This window comes from Urocampus carinirostris, chromosome 2 (genome assembly GCF_059441175.1).
Source record: "Urocampus carinirostris isolate Australia breed hairy pipefish chromosome 2, RoL_Ucar_1.0, whole genome shotgun sequence".
NCBI classification, from domain to species: Eukaryota; Metazoa; Chordata; class Actinopteri; order Syngnathiformes; family Syngnathidae; genus Urocampus; species Urocampus carinirostris.
The window spans coordinates 23,949,239-23,972,053 of record NC_142350.1 but is presented as its reverse complement, the minus strand read 5'-3'; the positions used below and the strand labels follow the sequence as shown (position 1 = coordinate 23,972,053).

Below are 22,815 nucleotides of genomic sequence, written 5' to 3'. Positions count from 1 at the left end.
CGCGCATGCGCAGTGAGTTGCGGGATTTACCGATCATTAAAGTAATTTAAAAATGAAATTATATTGAGAACAAAAATTTTGAAGGTATTATCATACAGGGTCACAAATTCTAAAAGTAAAAAAATAAATAAATAAATAACAAACAAAAAACTTACGTACATATATGGTAAGCATGTCAATAACCCGCTGCATTGTGGGGCATATGTCTTTAATTTTTTTTATAGCAAGTAAGAATGATAAGTTTTTGGTAAAAACGTAAAAACAGCGCCTAAACTATCGGTTTCTGAATTATACATTTTTAAAAAGCTTGTATGTGATCGTAACAACAGAAGTAGTAAAAATTGAAACGTTTAAAATGACCATAATTTGGACAATAAGGCTTTATTGCGTTGAATCTAATACCGAGTTTGCTAAAATGGATTTTACATGATTATTTTTAAAAGAAGAAAAGCTTGAGTGGGGTGCTATAAAATCTACTTAAAGTATTCTTAAATGCCTTATTGTTTCTTTACATTTTTTAAAGGAAAGAGAGTCAATCTGGCGCAGAAAATATTTGGGGATTAAATCATTTATTAATTCCAGACAGTCTAGATAATGTTTAAACATTTAGAAAAATCTCCAGTTCACATTCGAATTTTCTCAAAATTACCAGTTTGAGGACGTTCTTGGCCCAGGTAAATCTGACCAGGTGAGTACAGTGCAATGTGTGCATAGAAAATAAACAGTTAAAGGTTCATGCTACTCGTTTTTTCATGCTACTGTATTGCTTGTATCAATATTTACACATTAATTTGATACGGCCAACAATTATTTTCTTTTTCACAACACAAAACATGCAATAACACATTTCACACCTTAAATATAATTCTCTTTTCATACATATTGCATGTTTAAAGCATTCTACATACTACACAAGCAATATTATAGACCTTTGGAAAAGGCATTTTCTCTCATTATAAAACCGCTTATGCCTGTAGTAACAGTCAGGTAGTCATAAAATCGTTTAAGCATTTTCCTTCATAGCATATTTATCAAGTAGCAGATCCCTGAGGAAACAAAAAGAAAAATCATCAGCTAATCCAAAATCTGACTACCGCCACTCACCTCATGACCCAGAACACATGGGCCACCTGTTAGCGCTTGCTTACTGCATCAAGTATCATTTAGGTAACGTGAGGTGAGACTACACGCCAAATCTTGAGTTGGATCCCCTCCATCACCAGTGAGGACCTGTTTCAAATTTTTCACCACGTGTTCTGTTCAGGTAAAGTATTTGCAGCCGGTGGAGTCGATGATGCAGAAGTCTGTGCATCGAAGCTGGCCAAAGGATCTGAAAGAAGACACAGGAGGAGGTTGAAAAGCATTGTAAGTGCAAATTCAGTTTTTATTTGATGTTCAAAAGTTTGGGGTTGCTGAGACGTATCCTTGTTATTGTAAGAAAAGCAAAGAAGATAACACCAAAGTATTTAGAAATATGGGGTGATAACATGTTCAATGACTATATTAGCAGCAAATGTCATGTTTTAATGCAATATCTACATGATGTATAAAGGCCCATAACTAGCCACCAGAACTCCAGTGTCCTAATACTACATTGTGTTTGCTCATTGCATTGGAAGGCCAAAGGATGATTAAAAAAACCCATGTGCAGTGATGTTAGGATAGAAGAAAACAGTTTAGCTGGTTAGATAAACTATTAAATTGACCTTCCTTTGAGCTAGTTGAATATCACATTTGTTAGTGTGATTACACTTTCAGATTGGCCAGACAAAGAGAACTTTAGTGTTAAACTCAACATTCTATTGTTTTAAGAAATGAAGGCTATTCCATGCGAGTCATTGCCAAGACACTGAAGATCTCCTAAAACGGTGTGTACTACTCCCTTCAGAAAACAGAACAAACAGGCTTCAACCAGAGTATAAAGAGAAGTGGCAAGATGACAAGCACTTTGGAGTCCCTAGTTTAACAAATAGACCCCTTAGGGTCCTAAACTAGAAGCTCAGGCAAATAGTACCTGCAAGATATCAGTGTCGACATCTACAGTGAAGTGGCAATTCTGAGATTTTGGCCTTCAAAGCAGAGTGGCAAAGAAAAGGCCAACAAAAGGAAGTGATTAATAAGTGCAAAATAAGAGACATATTGGACAACTCATTTAATAAGTAAAAGTGTAACTTTTTCATGGAAAAAGTAAATTGTCTTGGTGATCCCAAACTTTTGGATGGTTGTGTATGATCTATTAATGCAATAGGTGACTTGTAAACCTACCCAGGAAGATAGGATTTGCACGTTTGATAGCCAAAGTCTTTCCCGTCACATTCCTCCATGCCTTCATGTCGATGACCATCTCCACAAAAAGCCCATTTGCAGTCTCAAGTCGAAATTTGAAGACAGCATATAGGCACAGAGCCAAGCCAGAGAGAAAGAGAAGTCAGGGCAGCTTTTTGCATCTAATGCAATCAAACTGGACGGTTGAAAGCTTGTTTGGAAAAGAAACATTAACTCGTTGGGTGCCATTGACAGAAAAAAAATTGGCCGTCAAGATTTATTCTTACTAGGCAGGCAGTGAATGAGTTAAGGATGCTTTTCCGAGTATGAACTTGTGCATGTGACTCACTCAGACAAGAATCCGTGACAATTTGGTTTCCATCATCGCATTCCTCCCCATCCTTGAGCTGCACCTTCCCGTCCCCACACACCCCGACTCTGTCAGGCATGTTCTCAGTGGATTGAAACTGCTGGAAAGGCTAAAAAAAAAAAAAAAAAAAAAAAAAATTTGAGCAAATATTAAGCACATGTTTGGATTCTTACCCAACCCGAACTCACTTGAATGGGCTTCCACCCGTCTTTATCTCGAAAATAGAGAGCTTTCTGATCCTTTCGGAACGCTATCGCCTGATCCAGGTTTAGACGGCCAAGCTCCTCTTGGTTCCTAACCACGAAAATCTAAACACATTTGAGTACAAAATTACAAAAATAATTTATGTCTATTTTTGATGATCAAAGTCAATTGAAATACTTTAAAATCAACCTAAAAATCTTATTTTGACCTACAAGAGTTAACAAAGCTGCTGCCATCTCGGGGGACGACCATTTTGCTGCTAACATTAGTGTTGAGTTAGCTACCTTTTCAACTATGAGACGATAGATGTATTTTGCTGCTTATTTCATACAAGAAAAATGGCACGCACACACATACACATACACACACACACACACACACACACACACAAATTGAGATTTATAAATAAGTTTAGATTCAACAGAAAAAGGCCTAAACGTCATTTGTTATGTCGTGGTCTTACAGCAGGGACTTGATTGGGTGCCTCCTCTTGCGTGTAGCCTCCAGAAGGCGCGTTATTGGATATGAGAAAAGCGTCACAATCACAGCGACCGGGTGGGCCTGGAAGACCTTTCTCGCCTTTCTCCCCCGCTAAATATTGACCTGCATGATTCACATGTGCATGTTAGCTAAAATATTTTTTTAAAGTGATCAGATTATGTGTGATGCTACCAGGGCCGGGTGGACCAGGTGGACCAGGAGTGCCCTTTGGACCTGGGGGGCCAGGTTTACCCATCAGTCCCGAAGCTCCACTTTCTCCCTTTTCTCCCTTGATAGAGAAAAAATATGCGAAAATGATGACCAAATAATTAAACATGTCTGTGGTTTTACCTGTTTGCCTCTCTTCCCAGGTCGCCCAGTGGGTCCTCTCTTGCCCGGGACGCCTGGCTCTCCCTTGGGTCCTTGTTCACCCTGTTAGAAGAGTACAGGTCAATATTGGGAGAAATCCCCGATATTTTAACTCTTTCTATTTACCTTTTGACCCAGCATCCCAGGCAACCCAATTATACCCTAAATAGTGACAGCATATCAGACGAATCATTCTCTCAACAGATGAATTAGTTAATGCAAAAAATTTTTTTAAAACAAATCATCTTTTCTTACTTTATCACCTTTTGATCCTGGCATTCCTGGATTTCCAGTATCTCCCTTTTTTCAATAATAAAACAATTAAAAAAAGCAATGTGGAAAGTTGAAAGAGAAACAAAGAAACTAATCATATGTTTGTAAAAAAAAAACATTTTTGGAACTAAAAAAATACCTTCTCTCCCCTGTAACCAGGCATCCCCTGTAATAGAATGAAAAAGTTTTAAAATCAGCAAATGCTTTGAATAACAACTGAAATACTTTTAAAGAAACATTGAATAAATATAAATTATTTGAGACCAGAGTTAAAAGAAAGCATAATGAAGTTGTGTTTAGTTGTTATGATACATGCAACAAGCTATACGTCAGGGGTTTGCAGGGTTTGTTTTGTTTTCGCCATCTAGCCAATCCGAGGCTCCAAATAACTTCAGCCAATAGTGATCGATTCAAATGATGATTGACACATTGGTTAGCCAATGAAACGCCGGTATATAAATCCCAGCATACACCGCGGACTACTCCACGTTCGGGGTAAAATCGAGTCGGCGGCTGTTGAGTAAATTGCGAGACCTTGCGAATTTAATATTGAGCCATATATAAGGCGCACTGTGTTATAAGGCGCATGGTCAGCTTTTGAAAAAAAAATAAGACTTTTAGGTGCGCCTTATAGTGCGGAAAATACGGTAGTCTGGCCACCGTGTGTTTGATTTTCTAGCATGTGTCCCCCAACTAAAATGAGTTTGATGCCCCCTGCAATACTACAAAGAATGGAAGAAAGGATACCCTTATACATATTTAAAAACTAATTTAATGATTGAGAGTTACTTTCATGGAGTCGTTTTACTGTGGCTCACCTTCATTCCTGGGGGTCCCCTCAATCCTGGTAGCCCCATGAGTCCAGGGTCACCTTTTTCACCCTAATCACGAAATAAGTCAACTTTTTGAATAACAAAACAAAACCTGACACCTACCATGGGTCCCTGTGGACCAGGCCATCCAGGAAGTCCTTGTTTCCCCGGAAGGCCGGGCGCTCCACTACGACCCTTAAAAAAACAATAAAAATAATGCACGATGCCATTGTGCCCATAAATGCTTGGAAATAACAATTTGACCTTCTATGATTCCTTAATCAGATACAGTGCTGGCTGTAAGTGCACCCCTGAGGTTTTTGGTGCATTACGCTTTGTTTTCGCTTGCAGCCAGCCGAGGCTTTATTGCAAAATGTGAGGCCCTCTGCAGGGTCCCGTGGCTGCAGCGTGCCATCTTCCAGAGGTTTGTCATTAAACCTGCAGAGGCCTATTGGGACAAGGCGGACCTGCTGCAACTGCTGCCGCGTGGGGGTGATTTATCATCAAACGAGAGTCAAAAGCACTCAGGGAGATTAAGGAGCCCGAGTGGTTTGCTCAGCACGACTGGAGTCCTGGAGCGAGAGCGTAGTATACTGGATGCGGGCCAAAATGTGCGTGAAAGAGGTCGAAAGGAGAATTTATAGAGCTGAGGAAAGGAGGGCAGCGAACAAGAGGGAGCGTCTTCCCGAGCGGTCTAAGGTTGCGTTTGAACGGCTGCAAAGTATGTTCTCGCCGAACGAAATGTCACCTAGTTTGGGAGGGCAACATTAAAAGATGGAAGCCAGTTCACGTTTTGACTTTGTCCCCTCATCTGAGAAACAGCAATTGACAAACTCCTCGACTTTCCATTTTGGCTTCCTCTGTTGGTCATTGTCTGGGGCACTGCACAGATATTGGTTAACTGGCCTGGTCATAGAAGATCGGATTGAGCTGCTTGGAGTAGTCGGTGGGCGGGAGCTGCAGTACCCAATTTGGCCGCTAGAGTGAGTTAGAGACCACACGAAAGCTAATGTTTATCAATTTGCTTGGTATTTATTGAGGGTGCCTTGACACGAAACCTAGCTAAAGACACTTGTAGAGGCCTAAAGAATTTTCCCAAAAATCAGATCAGCCCTTTCGGCGCTTATAAATCACATACAAAAACATACACAAAAATCAGGATTTATAAAGTAGTTCTGATAATAATTGATAAAAACCCTATTCTTTTCATATTTTACTATGTTTGCAACATGAGTTTGTTGTACAATTATAAAAGATAATTCTTAAATAACAGCAATTTTTTTAATACCAACTCGGTGGCCTTGAAGGTCGGGCGCCCACTGTGAGGCTGCCGGTTCGAGCCTCGGCCGGGCCATACCTAACACTTACTAAAACATTGGTACGCATTGCCTCCCTGCTTGGCGCTCGGCATTAGGGGTTGGAATTGGGGGGGGGGGTTTGGTCACCTGAAGACTCCCAACCAGATGTTGAATATCAAATTGTTTTCAAATGGACCCATGAGAATCTCATTGTAAGAATGTGTATACAAATGAACTGAAACAGGAGGTAATTTAGTTCATTTTAGTCATGAATCTTAAAATAAAAGTAATGTTCCCAAAATCAATATTATCTACTGTATCCTGTTTATCAAATATTTTTCTTATTTTAGTAAAAAAAAAATCATAACAGATAAAAAAAACATCTGCTGTATTTCATATCAAATACCAGTGATCTTTCTGAGGATTATTTTACTTTCAAGTATTACGGTTACTAGATTAAATTAAATCTAGTAAGTACATAGTACAATGTATTGCCATGCTCAGTACATTTTCTTATGTACTGAACAAAATACATTATGCCGTATTTTCCGCACTATAGGGCGCACCGGGTTATAGGGCGCACCCCCAAAAAATAGCTTTTGGTCCTATATCTACCATACATAATGCGCACCGGATTATAAGGCGCTACAATGGCAACGTGGACAAAACAGTCAGATAGTTCAGTCAAACTTATTACCCCTTTAACATTCCGAAAACTTGCAAAGAAGCAAATACGTGTCGTAGACACGTGCGGATGCGGTGTCCGTACGATGTCACTCAAATGCATCGTTCCAAATATCATTCGGAAGGTTAAAGTCTTGGGATTCAAGAAATGCCAACCATTCCTTAGTTTCTATTTTCTTTTTCGCTCGCAACTTTACTGTGCATATGACAATAAACACTTGGAATTGAGTTTAATTTAAAAATAGACACTCCATTCCATCCATTATCTGCACCGCTTATCACAGAAACATCGAGTTCAGTCTGAAACAAGATACTGGGAAAATATATAGTTGGAGTAGCTCACCGAAGTCGTTGTGTTCAATAATAATGTGCAACCATGGTCCTCTTATATCGGTGAGTGTAGTTAATCCAGGAGAGTAAAATATTCACAAATACAGTACAGAATAGTAAAATACTGTTATCTCTATGGCGTAGTTCTACCCAACATGCTATTCACAGTCATCTTTTTCGGCCAATTGCAGGCTTTGTTTTGTTCCTTTAGCCTATGCGAGCCAGTAAATGATAAAAAGGATCCGGCTCCTTTACCTCTGAATAACTTAAGCCAATAGTGATCGATTCAACTGATGATTGACACATCTTTTTCGGCCAATTGCAGGCTTTGTTTTGCCCCTTTAGCCAATGCGAGCCTGTAAATGATAAAAAGGATCCACCCCCTTTACCTCCGAATAACTTTAGCCAATAGTGATCGATTCAAATGATGATTGACACATTGGTTAGCCAATGAAACGCCGGTATATAAATCCCAGCATACACCGCGGACTACTTCGCGTTCGGGGGAAAATCGAGTCGGCGGCTGCTTGTATTAGTTGAAAAGACTTTGCGACTTAATATTGATCCATATATAAGGCGCACTGTATTATAAGGCGCATGGTCAGCTTTTGAAAAAAATTAAGACTTTTAGGTGCGCCTTATAGTACAGAAAATACGGTAGTTAAATAATAAAATGAATCAACAGAGTGAGCCATTTTAGTGGATAGCGTATGGCAGATAATATTTCTCTATGTATTATTTTTCTTAATTTAGAAAAAAAATTAATAAATTAAAAAAAAATTAGAAATATACCACATTAGATACATTTAGTCTTTTTAATGGTAATTATTGAGTTAAAAACATTTATAGTGATAGGGTAGATGAAATACTAAATACTGTCATAATAGATTATTTTAATTAAAAAATATATATACGCACATATATATATATATATATATATATATATATATATTTAAATGAGCTGTTTTCTCCCGACATATTTATTTTCAATGGCCATTACATCCATAACAATTTCATATCTCTTAGGTCATTATGGCGACTAAAAACACTCCTTGCTTAAGTTACATACTAAATTTAGTAATATCATTCAGATTACTCTGGTGGCGTGCAAGATGCATCAGGAAGGAACCATTTGATGGTAAAATTCAAAGGCCACTCACCTTTAAACCCGGGCGTCCAATTTCTCCCTGGGAAGGACAAACGAGGTATATACTGTATATTATGGAAGTATAAACACATCACAAAATGTGTTGAAGTACCTTTTCCCCTTTTGGTCCTCTTAAACCAGGTAATCCTGTGTCACCCTGAAACATATTGTTCGATATTTTCGGGTTTATTCTTTTCTTTTCAATCCTGTTGCAACAAACATCACAACCACAAAATGAACGAAAAAAGGATGACAGGTTGAAGCCAAAGGCTTATGAGACCTGTCTCTAAATTAACTTTGGACGCTTATTCTATCAATTATATAAACAAATAATCGCATCTTACATCATTATGACACATTGTTAATCCTTTAAAACACAGGGGTCAGGCCCACCTGCCTGACAATTCTGAGAGAAGCGCAAAAGAAAAATGAGCTGCACAATGAAATATTTCCACTTGAGGTCGCCAAAGTCAGTCACCACTCCCAAAGGACATTAGTTGCATTTCTTTCTCTTTCTTTTTCACTCTTTCTTTCTCTCTCATTTTTTCCCTATCTCCATCTCTTTCTGTTTCTCTCTCTTGCCCGCTCTTTTTCTCTCACTATTTTTCTCTATTTCTCTCTTTTATTTTCTCTTTCTCACTCTCATTCTTTTCCTCCCTCTCTTTTTCTCTTTCTCTTGATCCCTCTGTCTCACTACTTTTACTCTCTCACTCTTTTATGCTCCTTTTTATTCTCTTCCTTCATTTTACTCTCACTTTTGCCTTCTTTCTTTCTTTCTGTTTTTCTTTCTTTCCTTCTTTCTTTCTGTCTTTTCTTCTACCTCACTTTCTTTCGCTCTCTCTTTCTTTTCTTCTACCTCACCTTCTTTCTATCTCTCTCTCTGTCGCTTTCTTTCTCTCCCCTCTTCACTCTTTCTCTTTTCCCTTTCTCCTATTCTCTCTGTCTTGTTCTCTCTTTATCTCTCTCTCTCTCACCGTGTCACTTTTTTTTCTCTCACCTTCTCTTAGTCTTCTTTCTTTCTCTCTTTCATCACTGTTTTTCCTTCTCTCTGTCTACAATTTTCTCTACCTCTTTCCCCCTTTCTACCCACCTCTTCTCGACAACTCTCTTTATTTTATTCTTTCTCTCTGGCTACAAATTTCTCTCCCTCTCTCTCTCTTTCTCCCCACCTCTTCTCACCATCACTATTTTATTATCTTTTTCTTATTTTTTCCTTATCACTCATTCTCTTTTTTCTCTCAGTTCATCTTTCTCTTTCTCTCACCCTCTCTCTCCATCTCTTACCTTCTGTGTGTCTTAATTTCTTTCTCTCTTTCCCTCTCCATTTATCCCTCTCACGTTCTCTTTCTTGCTCACTCTCTTTCTTTCTGACTCTCTCTCCCTGCCCCTTTTCTCCCTCTCTTTCTTTGGTTCCTTCTTTCTCTTTAATCCCTGTGAGTTTTATTTTCTACCCTGTGGCCCCCAAGCCAAAATGAGTTTGACACCTCTGCTTTAGAAAAGACATGTTCCCATCCTTCTCCTTACTCTCTAACAACAATATAATGTGTACAACCTAAAAAATCCAAAACGATGCACAAAGGAGTAAAGAAGGAAAACTTCCGGAGAGAGTGTGAGACGGGTCCTATCTCGTTAGACGCTGGAAGACTGACTTGACACTGCATTTAAATTGTGCACTTCTATTTGCATCCATCCACTTGATTTAGCCTTCTCACCTCGGGCCCGTGGGGCCCTGGTGGTCCTGGGGGCCCGGCCGGGCATCCCGGTATCAGCGGGTGTTGGTTCTTCTGCCCCTCTCCTCTGAAAACGGCCGGCCCTGACACGTCGTTTTCATCCTTCATCAAAGAAAGTTTCGTCAAATATTGCAGCGCAGATATTTACGCTGGTTTGTAAGTGTGTGAGAGAGAGCATTACAGGTATGCTTCCTTGCTTCCAGATCTGAGGTGGTGGCGGAGGGAAGAGCGGAGGAGGAGGAGGCCAAGTCAGACAACAGGGCTCAAATTTCAGAGGATTATTTGGCAACCCAACATCTGGGAGCAAACGTGGAAGTAAGATGAGACACACAAATGCACACATGCACACTCTAGACCAGGGGTTGGGGATCTGTTTGACCCAAAGAGCCATAGAAGCAAAATATTTTGATTTTGTTTTTTCGGGGAGAGATCCATACCTTACATTGTAAGACAAATTTCAGCTGCCAATTCCGCTCTCCAGACAAAATCTAATTTTTAGCGATATTTCACTGAGATGATATGATTACATATACTGTATGAAATAAGAATGATGCCAGGAACTGTGACCCTTATCAACCAATATTCCACTTTGAAATTGTCGCCTTCCAGCAACAGTTGAGACTAATTTTCACCTTCATTTTTTTGCATGAGTAATGGTTTTAAAACAAGGTGCATGCAGAGTTCTTTAAAAAAGGTCACGAAATACTGCAAACAAGGACACTGACGTTTTCACCATCGGAGATGTGTGCTGTGTGCATAGATGCAAATTGTTCTGTGTGCTTGGCTGGCGTTTCTGGTTGTTTAGTTTGTTCTGTGGGTTTTTATAATGAAGTGTCTCAACAGTGAACCTAAATTGTTTAATGAGCATCCGTATAAATAATTCCTTAGCTGCATACAGCCAAAACGGGGTCCCTTGACTTTAAACTGTAGTGCAGAGTGTGCCCTTTATATACTGGACCCGGACTACTGATACTATTTTCGCAATTTATACTATTTTCGCTATAGATGAGATTTGCATGACTACGGTTTAATCTACGAGTAATATGTACTCATGCAAATGCAAATAACCATATATGGTTTGTGAGCCATAGGTTCCCGACCCCTGCACTGGAAAGTGGTTTGCAACTGGTCTAACTTCAGGACCTTCCATTAAATCTTAATAACAAGCTGTAACTCAAATCAAGAAAATATTTCCACATCTGCAAATGTAATCAATTGAAAGGATTGTGCAGTTTAAAACAGAATAGAATATATTCACCTCTTTGTCAAAAACAAAAACGACTCTAATTTCCGTAGATACTTTTATACAAGCTTACATCGTATTTGGGAAACCCACTAAAACTGCTTTGAAATAACCATACACTGAATGAAGTTCGTACCCAAAATAGTTAAAAATCCTGTACCCAAACAACCAAAATTACTCAAAGGTACATTGAGTAATATTTGACCACTGGATGGCACTGTATTGTCAAATACGAATGAAAAACAGCGCCAAAGGAGCCCAATGTAGCAGCAAGATGCCAGACAGGGACTACATGATATTGATCCCACAATGCAAAAAAAAATTGACCATTGAACATTTATATACAGTTCATGTAATTTTGCCTATTAATTAAACCATTGCTTTCTTTTTTTATTGGCTAAAGGTTTTTTTTGTCCCAATAGGAGGCACTAAATATTACACACTGTCCCTTTTACTGAGTAGAAAAGAAAGATCAATATGCTAGTAAGAAAGATAGAAATACAACAGTTTAAAAATATTAACTGTAACTTCAATCAGTGCTTTAATGGCAGACACTTGTTCAATCATTTCATATTCCGCAATCATTTCTTTCTTCGACTGGATTGTTGTTGTTACCGTTTTCTGATTTTCCTTCCCCTTATCACTAACTTTGTTGAGACCCATTATTATGGGCAGAAAAATGAAATAAAACCAACAAAATCAGAATAAAATTAGGTGTGGACCTTCTTAAACGGGCCGATTGACTGAACAGGAAGAAACGATGGAGCAGGGCATGATCTCCATCTACTGTTCAATTGACCCTCCTTTTTTTTTTTCCAAGCATTATTTTACCAAGGCAAAGGTCCACTGACTATGGGCCCACAGCCCACTTTTGGTTGCCGACCCGCCAGTTGAGAAACACTGCAATAGACAATACACTACCTGAATGGAACTGGAAGAACCGGTCCAGGAAGGAGTGATGCGACATCGCCCAAGCAGGACTCAGAAATATGTGTAAAAATGCTGCTAGTGTTACTAAAACCATCCTTAGAGTAGTGGATTATAACCTTTAAAAGAAAAAACACACATTTTGAACAGATTATTCCATATGTTTTGAATCAAACAGTAAATAACAATTGAGTCTTTTTTTCCTCAGAGAAAAGGATTGTCTTGCATGACAACAAGCCTCCAATGACTGAAATTTGACTAAGAATAGTCCGCCATCTAATGATCATAGGTGATATTACAACGTAAAACTACTCTGGCATCTTGTGTAGTTCTGCAGGTCTGGACTTGTAGATGGATTTCCATTTTATTTTTTCAGTTATTAACTTTTTGAATTTTAGATTTTTCTTGGAGATTTTAACCCCACTTTTTTGCATCTGCAAAATTAGAATTTAACAGGGGAGACCATTTAAGAGTAATGTTCGGCTTTCTGTTTTTTTTTATGGAGTATGGCATCTAATGACAACAACATTTGATAAGATTTGATAAGAAGATATCTGCCATCTAGTGGTCATCAGTGTTATGATATTGTGAAATTACCGTCGATACTTGCATACTGTATTTGCATTTACAGAATTGGTGATTGGAGTTTTTTTTCTTTTTTTCTTCTATTTGTAAACTTTTAGTTATATTTTTAGTGATGATTTAAACCTATTTCTTCATTCATATTTTCAAAGAAAAAAGCAAAAGTTGATCAAAAAATTGGCATTTAACAACATTCAACATAGACATATCTGCCATCTAGTGGTGACATTGTGAAGGTACAGTAGATTTGACGACAGGAATATTCATTATATTTTTGTGGGGATTTTTAACCTCATTTCCATTTTTTAAGAAATAAATATTGTACTACAAAATGTATTCTTCGTTTGTTTAAGAATATTTGGGTTTTGTAACAAATAATAAGCAAAACAGAAAGTTTTACCCCAACTAAATTACACATATTTGCATTGGTTCTTTTCGAAACTTTCAACTGTTAAGGAAATAATCATGCAGTCTTGAGACAATAATAGAGTAAAGCAACTTAAAGTTGGTGTCCATAAGTTCAAAATATTCAACTTGCTGACGCCATCTTCTGGCTGAAATCATCATTGCAGCCTCTGTCAAGCTCCTTGTTTTGCGTGTGCAAGTATGTAAAATTCTTAGACGGGCTTGAAAAAAACTCATTTTTCATGTTTTTGGGATTTTGGGTTGGCATTTGCACTGTATTTGCAACAATCCATTTCTTACTTTCACCATTTTCATCCAAGAATAAAATAAAACCAAGAGCACGGGCGTGAAATCACTCTTCTCCCCCCATCCCCTGCCTCCTTTTCTCCAGCGTAATGTGCTCCGTGGCAGAAATATTGAGGGTAAAAGTCAGATAGCAGGAGCAGATAGGTGCGGTGGAAAAAAATAAAATAAAGGCTTTTGGAACACAGTTGGGCATACTTAATAGAGAAACTACTCAATTTAAACCGATTTAAGGACACTTCAAACTACGCACACTACCTTTAAGAGTCGTCATGCAGCGTTCTCGTTTGCCCGCGTCCCTGCGTCCTAAACGCATTATTTTTGCTGGGGACGCATCGTGTCAAATCAACGTGCGTCCCCGGGGCGCAACTTTTTTGACATGAAATTGTCATTATCATTTTTTAACAAAGATTTACCGCACTCTAAACTTTTCGTCAGGCAGATCCGCCATTGTTGTTTTGGTCTCGCGGTTTGAGTTTTCGTCTGCACGCCGATCTCGGAAAACGAGATCTCGTTGCTTCGATATTACGTCATTGTTGTGGTGCTTGTCGTTGAGTGAAGGTTAAGTATGCATACCCGTCAACCTGTACGTTTTTGCCGTACAATGTACGTTTATGATGCATTTTAAGACGTGTACGACGTACAAGAAAATCTGTACGGAAAAACGCAAATTTGTCAATTATGGGTACCATCCGGTATACACCGAATATCACGAAAACGGCAAATCAATCAAGTCAAACGAGTTCGAATTGTGTAGTGAAAGTCCGTCTCTTTTTAAACCGAACCGGCTTTTTCGGCTCAACTCATTAATGAGAGCCGGCTCTCAAACGGCTCACTTGCTTTGATACATTATGTTACGACTGATTATGTTGTATAAAGAAGTTAAGAAAAAAAGGAAGTATAAAAGGAGAAAATGAAAAAAGACAGTTTTGTGGTGATCCCTTTTAATCAGTATATTTCCAACAATAATTTAATGCAGAAGATGAATTAATATTTTGAATAAGAAAATGTATTATTCGACTTAATTATATTTGCATGTATTTTTCCTTCTACAGTGAGGGTCAAAGCTACTTAATTTTTGAACTTTTTTTTCCATTATAAACCTCATTCATGTCGAGCAACTCAGTGTCTCACAACAAAATGTTCATTAACAATATATATGATATAAGGAAACACATGTACAATATAATATGTTAAACTACATAAATAAACACGTTTAAAAAAAATAATATTTTTTGGTATTTTGTAAGGGAAAATACGACAGTTTGTAAGGGCATGGAGCCGTGGAGGTTGACAGGTATGAGTATGCCTCCGAAAAAACTGTTTGTATTAGGTGAAAATCAACACAAAATTGGTCATTTCTTCAGTGCCAGTAATAAGTCGAAACATGATGCAGAAAGTGATAACAACGGCAATAATTCCGGCACGAAAAAACGGCAGAGAAATTCTTCGGAAGATGTGTAGAAGCGAACGATTCGACGAAATAAATTAAACAAAAGAATACTCCTAGCAAGAAAAGGACTTTTCTGCCAAAATTGACTAAATTATATTCTTGGTTACGCTATGAGGAGGATGATAATGGATTGGACCTTGAGAAGGCATTACAACTGTGGCGGGACACCAAACCACGAAGAATATATGAACTGAAAAATCTGCAGTGATAACTGCTTTGTATTACCAAATAACTGTGATGATTAAAAGTGCATGAACATATAGACTAATATTTCAGCAATTTTATTTTTTATAATGTAAAGTATTGTGAACTGCAAAATCTTGAATTGATAACTTATTTTTATTACCAATAAACTGTGATGATTAAAACTGAATGAATATATAGATTTATATTATATATTTGTCGCCGATTTACAATTTCAACCTCGATAACACTACATTTTGGGGACCCAAAGATCTCTGTTGGGACCAATGTTCCCTGTAATTTTCCACGGGTCTGAGCGTTCACACAAAGTCGGTGAGCAACACTTGAAACAACAGTGAGCAACAGCATAAGTCATTATTATACATGTCCAAAACTTAACATCAAGTTACATTTTGCCGAGTTTCCGGCAATGCAAAATCATTTTTCACTTTTGAATGAATTCACTAATGTACTATTGCAATGGTTGCATGGCCTACAAACATCATTTGTTTTTACAACAATTCTTTCACAATTCTTTCACAAGATTTCTTTTTTTTCCTGGTATCTTTTGTCGCATAATACTAACATTTTTGGGGGCTTATTTAGTCGGTTGCACGATACAGAACTGTATTTAATCACATTTTTAGTGGAAGTACAATGTTGGCAACAAGATTGACTTGGTATAACTGGAAATTATTTGAATGCAACACAAACTTTTTCTTCTTTTTCCCTGTTTTTTTTTTCAATTTTTTTAATTCCTTTAAAAAAAATCTCATTGTGTTTATTTTTTCCGAGCTGTTACTCTTTTCTTTTTGTTCTCTATTTCCTTTTTTTCCTTTGTTTCTTTCTTTTTTTCTGAATTTTTCCTTCTTTTTTCTCTTCGTTTTGTTTCTTTTTTTCTCAGCTTTTCACTACTTTTTCATTTTGGTATTTTTTTCTTTTTTGTTCTATTCCCCCCTTCCTTTAAGTCATTTTTTTGCACAATTTTACATAATATTTGGTCGTGTAGGGATTAAAGAAGTAAAAACAACCTGAAGAGCCGTTTGGGACCCGAAAGAGCCAGTTCTTTTTAGTGAGCCGAGCCGAAGAAGCCCATTCTTGAAATCTCTACTGACTTTATTCAACTTCGTTCTACTTCGACGTTGACTTCAAAATACCGCATTTAGAATATCAGGGGAACCCTTGTATTTTTACCTTCATGCACTGTAACTTTGACTTAATTCACTTCTTAATTAGCAATTTCGAGCCCTGATTTTTGTGAGCTGGCTAGATATTTTTGTGCACGGAAAAGCTCTGGGTAGAGCGCAATTGCGCACACACGCAGCTTAGAGGGAACATTGCGCTGGATAGATTTTCTTGTGCGCTGAGAATGTGTTTAGAGAGAATATTGGTTGGGACCCACAGATTTTTGAGCATGCGAGTCCCCGGGACCCATCACTTTTCAGGGGTAAAATGAACACTGGTCATGCTGCCAGCAGTCATAGAGAGGTCAAACTATTGCCCTGGCACATGTACAAAAATACCTGCCATGTATTAAAAAGACAAAAAGGATGAAGATATAGAACAGGGGTCTCAAACCCGCAGCCCGGGGGCCAATTGCAGCCACCAGGATGATAGTTTGAGGCCCTCGTTTTGATATGGAGCTTAAAGAGACAGTGTGTATTATTCTCCCACTCGATGCTGCTGTATTCTCTCTTTTCACTAAAAACAAGTGCTAAAAGGACTACAGAAGAAGACCAAATACGAAGACTCAAAGTGACCAAAACGCACTTTATTACTTTTGAAAAGAAGACGAGAAAATAAAATAAAAAGAAAGAGAATAAAAGAAATAAAACAAAATGGAAAAATCAAGAAAAAATGAAACAAAAAATTAAAATTTAAAAGTAAAAGAAAAAAATATGCCTATTTTTCTTTTTATTCCAATATTTCTTTTTTGCCCTTTTTTCCTTTTTCTTCCTTCCTATGTTTTATTCCTTCAAAAAGTAAAAAAAGTCCTGTCTTTTCGTCTTTCTTTGAGAATGGTTGGGTAGAAATGTGAAGGAAAAGGCCGCTCTTTGCTCCCTTTCAGTCTCTGTAGTTTGAAGTCTTCCTTGGACTTGCACTACACATAACAGCACCATCTAGTTAACAAATATAAGCACTGTCCCTTTAAGAAGAGCGGCATGTTTCTATCAGCGCTGTCTGTTGTGTAAAAGCCCATTTGGCCCAACCTCACCTGGACCTTAGCTTCAGCAGGATCCAACTCAATTGAGATTGACACCCCTGATATAGAAGATATAAAGGACAAATCAAACGCCATCATCTTGTGTGGCTTTTTGTTGCATTCATGATACGAGCCCAAGCAGGAAAAGAAATGTACAGATGGTTTGCATGTGCATCATTGTAGTTTTCGAGTAACATGCCGTTTCTCCTGAGACATGTGACGCATACAGAAGCGTAAACGTGTTGCATCTTTGCAGCAGATGCAAGTGTGCACGAATGACATCAATGCAGGCTCACTGGCACAGACTGCGACCATCATGCTGCAAGATGGCCATGCAGGAAGCTCAGCCAACTTGAGGCATATCATATTTTATGCGGAAGCTGATGATGAGCTCTTTCTCTTACCGTCAGTGGATTTGTTTCTGGAAAAATAAGACTTCGATGTCCTGTGTCGCCACTTCACTTTTAAGAAAACTCCCCAAAATCTAACATTGGTTACTGCTGAGTGCGGCTAGGCAGAGTGGAGTCCTGGTGGCTCTGCAAAGCCGACTGAAGCCACACATCAATGGATGCGAATGGTTGGGATGTCGATTTTTGATGAGGCTTTTTTTAGAGGGAAAATTGCACCATCTGCTGGGGGGTTTAATCCCTTGCACGCCTAAAGTATCATTCGTCAATTTAAAAAAAAAATCAAAAAGGGCTCCGTTTGTTTATTTAAAGTAGTAAAAAAGGTCAAATTCGTCTCCTCAAAATGTAACATCTTTTTGTCATTTCATGAGTCGGGAGATTTCGATAGCAGTACATTCAATTGTAAACTTTTTTTTAATTAGTTATCATTGTTTTTTGTTAAATGTAATTAAAAGAATCATAACAAGTAAAATATAATACAATAATACAATGTTTTTTTTATTTTTACTAATTTAAGAAAAATAATTCCAACATGGGGGAAGGAAAAAAGGAACACAGGTAAAAAAATACTTACAAAGAGCCATCCATCCATCCATTATCTGCACCGCTTATCCTCAGTTGGGTCGCGGGGGATGCTGGAGCCCATGCCAGCTACCTTCAGGAAGTAGGCAGGGGACACCCTGATCTGGTTGCCGGCCAGTCGCAGGGCACACAGAAACAGACAACTCACTCGCTCATACACACCTAGGGACAATTTGGATGGGCCAATTAACCTGGCATGCATGTTTTTAAAATGTGGGAGGAAACCAGAGTGCCCCGAGGAAACCCACGCAAGCACAGGGAGAACATGCAAACTCTACACAGGAGGTTAGATCCCATGATCTCACAACTGTGCCGCACACACGCTAACCACTGCGCCGCCGTGCTGCCCTACAAAGAGCCAAATATTCAAAATCTGCTCACACTGATAAAAGAAAAAATATTGGAATGGGAAAAATAAAATCATTTTATACATAAAAAAAAATAATCAGAATGAGCCAAATATGGTCAAGGGATCCGAAGAACCACAATATATCAGGATTATATACATATCCATGTTTAAACTAAATTCTTGCTTTTATACCCTTTTTATAGAAAAAGTGGACACCTTATACGGGCCGGAGCATATTAATGATCTTACCATTATTACTTACGGGAACAATAAGTTCAGACCTTGACCAAAAACAACAGACCAAGGCCTCCTACCTAGGACTAATTAAGTTTGAGAACTCAGGCACTGCTGTAGTCATTCAAAGTGAACTGTGTGGTGATTTGATATCATTATACATTTCAATAAGCTTTCATTATGCCCAAAATCAGTGAGAACCTGAACCATATCACACGATATTATATAAACCCAATGTACAGTATTTATTGTCTTTTTTTATATATGCCATAAGATTCAACATATTGTTAAATCTCTAGTAAATACCTTTTTTTACTCAACTTTCTTTTCATATGGCTAATAACTTAAACGTTTGAAATGTACATTTTTAAATATACATAACATGTGCAACCTGTTGCAGCGTAAGATTATCAGATGGGGAAAAAACGCTTTAATTCATGTGTCAAATTTCATTTGTTATATATATTTTTTACTTTGCGTGAAGCTCTTGCACTTATACAAGCAAATTTCACACAATATTAAATCCACACACCATTTAAATGTTTTTTTTTTCTGTGTGTAAACTATCCATACCAATAAATAATAAGTGCGGTCATAGAGGTGTGACAAAGGAAAAAAGAAAGAGGACTTAATACAAGAAATCAAACACAAAACTCAAAGGCGATTGTCTTGATTACTTGGGCGACGTGGCTTCCTTTAAATACGCTATGACATCCTCCCTCTCTTTCTTCTTTTTCAGACCATTGAAGATCATCTTGGTACCAGGAATGTATTTCTTTGGGTTTTCAAGGTAGACCATCAAAGTCTCTTCACTCCATATAATACCTACGAACACAATCACAAGAATGACTCCATTGCAAGTTGAGAAATCTGCGCACTGGCCTGTTCAGACTTGCGACTCGTAAACATACAAAACTGACTGCTTCTCATTGCTGCATTTGCTTTTTTCGTGGTTTTAGCTAAAACAACATCTGGTTAATGAACAATTACAGGATATACTGTAACGCTTCACAACAATAATCGTATACAAAATCAGATCAATAGAGTTAGTCATACCTTTGTCGATATTTGCCCGTGTGTAAGAAAAACCTGGCGCTTGTCCCGTCTTCCTGCCAATGAGACCCCACAGGTTTGGCCCCACTTTGTGTTTTTTACCTTCTTCGACAGTGTGACATTGGCCACATTTCACTTTAAACACTTTCTTTCCTTTTTCCGGGTCCCCCATTACCAGACTAGAATAAGAGCAAATGAGGATAATCATTTTTTTTCAGGTGTTAAGACAAATCACAGCTAAAATAAAAAAATACAACTTGAGTAACAATTGCTGGTCAATGTTGAGATAATAAAGTATATAGGACTGCAATTGCATTTCTTCTTCCCTCGTGATTAACGGCAGCTGGCATTAGTTTGTATTGCATTGTCTTATGAAGCGTCCAAGAGGACAGGTCCCCAACGCTTTGGGAGGGAAAATGGCTACACCTAAACAGGGCACTATGAATTGGTATTAGTGCAAGGATTATGTATTAAATTGGGGCCAAGCAAAAATGAAGGTAGCGTTTCCCAGTGGAAAATGTTATGGGAAAAATTTCCTGCAACTGAAAGTGTAAAGCAAATACAGTATATTTGTGGTATTTACTTAAAACCTGTATGGGGAGGGATTTGTGTCCAAAACAATATATCCACAATTTACTCAAGATCTAAAAATCATTTGTGCACACGTATGATTAGAAATCATATTGGTAAATCGCAGACATGTTTGTGGCTCTGCAAAATACATGATTCTCACTGGATTCCTTCTTTCAATGGTACTGGAGAAATTGTAAAAATGGCTTTCAAAGTCCTTCTTAAGTGCTTGACTTTAGACATGAAAATATTTACGGACCCTGTACAGTCTATTTGTACATAATTTACTCGACAGTGGAACGAAGGAACACAATTTTTTTGACTTTGTAAACAAGAGTAAAACTGATCTTACCGTTTGTCCGTCGAGGTTTGTAGCCTAATTTAGTGTTCTTAGAGGAGGCACCACCCTTCTCAAGTTTCAACTTGTGTTGTTTCTTTTCTTTCTTTCTTTTTCTGAATGTTTTTGTCCAACCCTCCAAAAGCAACACCTTCATATTTTAAGTGGGCGTGTCAGTCTGGTTGACTCAAGGCGGGTGAGAATGCATTCAGGTATAGCAGAGGTGGGCAAACTACGCCCCCAAGGGCCACATGTGGCCTGGCAGGATTTTTAATCCGACCCTCAGAACGCAACTTGTCAAAATTTAATGGCAAAAGTAAATAAATCAGTACCAATGAAAATGTTTTTTTTTTTTGTTCCGACTTTATCCCCATTGTCCCTTTGTGTGTCTGAGACCAAATACCACGACAAAAATAGAGCACAAGTTCTAAAAATGGCTACAAAACTATGGAAATGCTACAAAAAATGTACTGCAGAAACATTACAAAAATACAACGGAAATAAAACCTAAAGAACTACTACAAAATAGTACAAAAAATACATAAAGCGAAATACTAAAGAATATTTAAAAAAAATAAAATAAAAAATACTACTGATCCTATAACACATGAAGACTACTACATAAATATTACAACAGAGAAACGTCAAAAGTAATACAAAATTATTACAAAATATTACTATAGAAATACCACAAAAAAAATACATTATTACAAAAATAAAACTACAGAAATTCTAGAAAAATCTGAGTGCAGAAATACTACCAAAATACTAGAAAAATTCAACTACACTTATACTGCAAAACTAAATATAAGATTGTGTTATGGTCGCCGTGGCGACCGGTCTGCCCCGCCCCCTGGGCACCAGCTGAAGCAGATCAGCTAATTGCGTGGCTGCTATTTAAGGTTGGGTTGTGGGTATTGCGGGTGTTGGCTCATTACACCTTTTCTGTTCTGTTATGCCTTGTCCTGTTTAGTTTAAGTCGGAGGAAACCTGTACCTGACCATTCTGAGTGTAAGAATGTTTTTGTTCTGTTTTGTCCCGGAGTTTTTGGACAACTTTTATTTTGGTAAATAAAAGCTTTGATCGTACGCAATTGAGTTCTCCCTTCCTGCCTCCTGCCTCCGTTCTGGTCCGGTCACCCCTTCCACCTCGTGACAGATTGTGCTTTAATTGTGAGTGTTTTAATCAAATTTGAATAAACTATTCATTTTTAAAACAAATATAACGCAATATAACATATTTATGTCTGCATGTATACTTTTTTTAAATGTGAAAATTTGGATTACTTGGTTTTTTAACCCAATGCGGCCCTCCAACTCCAAATAGTTGGCCACCCCTAAGTTATAGTTTTAAATAAGACAACAAAAACAACATAATAATAAAGTTATAATAATTTAAATTCAAATGATGTTAAAAATGAAATTAATCATGAAAATAATTATAATTAATTTTAAAAATCTATTTAATGCTTTTTTAAAAATTTAACATTGCATCATTTCAAACAAAATTGGCATGAACCAAACCAAACAACGATACAAAGACATCAAGTTCAAGGGAACAGAAAGTGTCGTTGAAATGCAGAGAAAAAAGAAGGTAAATAAATAAAGTAAAAAGTAAAATAATTGTGAATTATTGTAAGTCGCCTTGTTGGCGGTACTTCCGCATACTTGTGACGTCGAGCCTGACAAAAGGCGGTTGATTGTCTGCTAGCTGGCAGGTAGGTGTTTTTGTACTATGGTGAACATGATTTATTTTTTAATATATATTTTATAAGTGTAAATATCTTGTGTAACATAAGTGTTAACCGGAGTAGAAGCCTCTGACATCAAATACAGGTGTTTTGGACAATCACCAACTATACAAGGTTGGCCAGCAAATGTAGCACACGGCTCAGTTTCCTATTGTAAGACTTAATCTCCCGAGATAAGGTAAAATTATAGATATAGCAAAACACTTTGCAAAATCAAAGTTTATTGCAAGAACACTGAACTTATGGATGAACCTTGCAAGAACATTTCAGTG

The 22,815-nt window shown here is 37.7% G+C and overlaps 2 protein-coding genes and 1 long non-coding RNA gene across 5 annotated transcripts; 1 reads left to right on the top strand and 2 right to left on the bottom strand.

Annotated features, from left to right (window-relative positions):
* The first annotated feature begins 91 nt into the window (after positions 1-91).
* LOC148371436 (uncharacterized) lies at positions 92-21,881 on the top strand. 2 transcript variants are annotated; one of them, XR_015849814.1, is made up of 5 exons: positions 92-688; positions 1,265-1,365; positions 3,691-3,768; positions 10,166-10,277; positions 19,573-21,881. It is a non-coding gene; the product is annotated as an uncharacterized LOC148371436 (long non-coding RNA). The 2 variants fall into 2 exon arrangements; XR_015849813.1 differs by having other exon boundaries at positions 92-1,177.
* On the bottom strand, positions 553-17,846 carry LOC148371438 (uncharacterized). 2 transcript variants are annotated; one of them, XM_088329516.1, is made up of 19 exons: positions 17,666-17,846; positions 17,274-17,320; positions 12,127-12,251; positions 10,144-10,259; positions 9,945-10,064; positions 8,345-8,389; positions 8,246-8,272; positions 4,897-4,968; positions 4,780-4,842; positions 4,101-4,127; positions 3,944-3,988; positions 3,815-3,850; positions 3,671-3,751; positions 3,512-3,608; positions 3,303-3,442; positions 2,824-2,943; positions 2,615-2,744; positions 2,266-2,368; positions 553-1,330 (listed from the first exon to the last, which is right to left on the bottom strand). In XM_088329516.1, the coding sequence occupies exons 3-19, from the start codon at positions 12,227-12,229 to the stop codon at positions 1,261-1,263; spliced, it is 1,395 nt and encodes a 464-aa protein (XP_088185642.1). In that variant the 5' UTR covers positions 12,230-12,251; positions 17,274-17,320; positions 17,666-17,846; the 3' UTR covers positions 553-1,260. The 2 variants fall into 2 exon arrangements, with proteins under 2 accessions (XP_088185642.1, XP_088185643.1); XM_088329517.1 differs by lacking the exon at positions 17,274-17,320.
* On the bottom strand, positions 18,154-20,963 carry LOC148371437 (cytochrome c iso-1/iso-2-like). Its single transcript, XM_088329521.1, has 3 exons — positions 20,809-20,963; positions 19,890-20,065; positions 18,154-19,658 (listed from the first exon to the last, which is right to left on the bottom strand). The coding sequence occupies exons 2-3, from the start codon at positions 20,056-20,058 to the stop codon at positions 19,507-19,509; spliced, it is 321 nt and encodes a 106-aa protein (XP_088185647.1). The 5' UTR covers positions 20,059-20,065; positions 20,809-20,963; the 3' UTR covers positions 18,154-19,506.
* Positions 21,882-22,815: the final 934 nt, after the last annotated feature.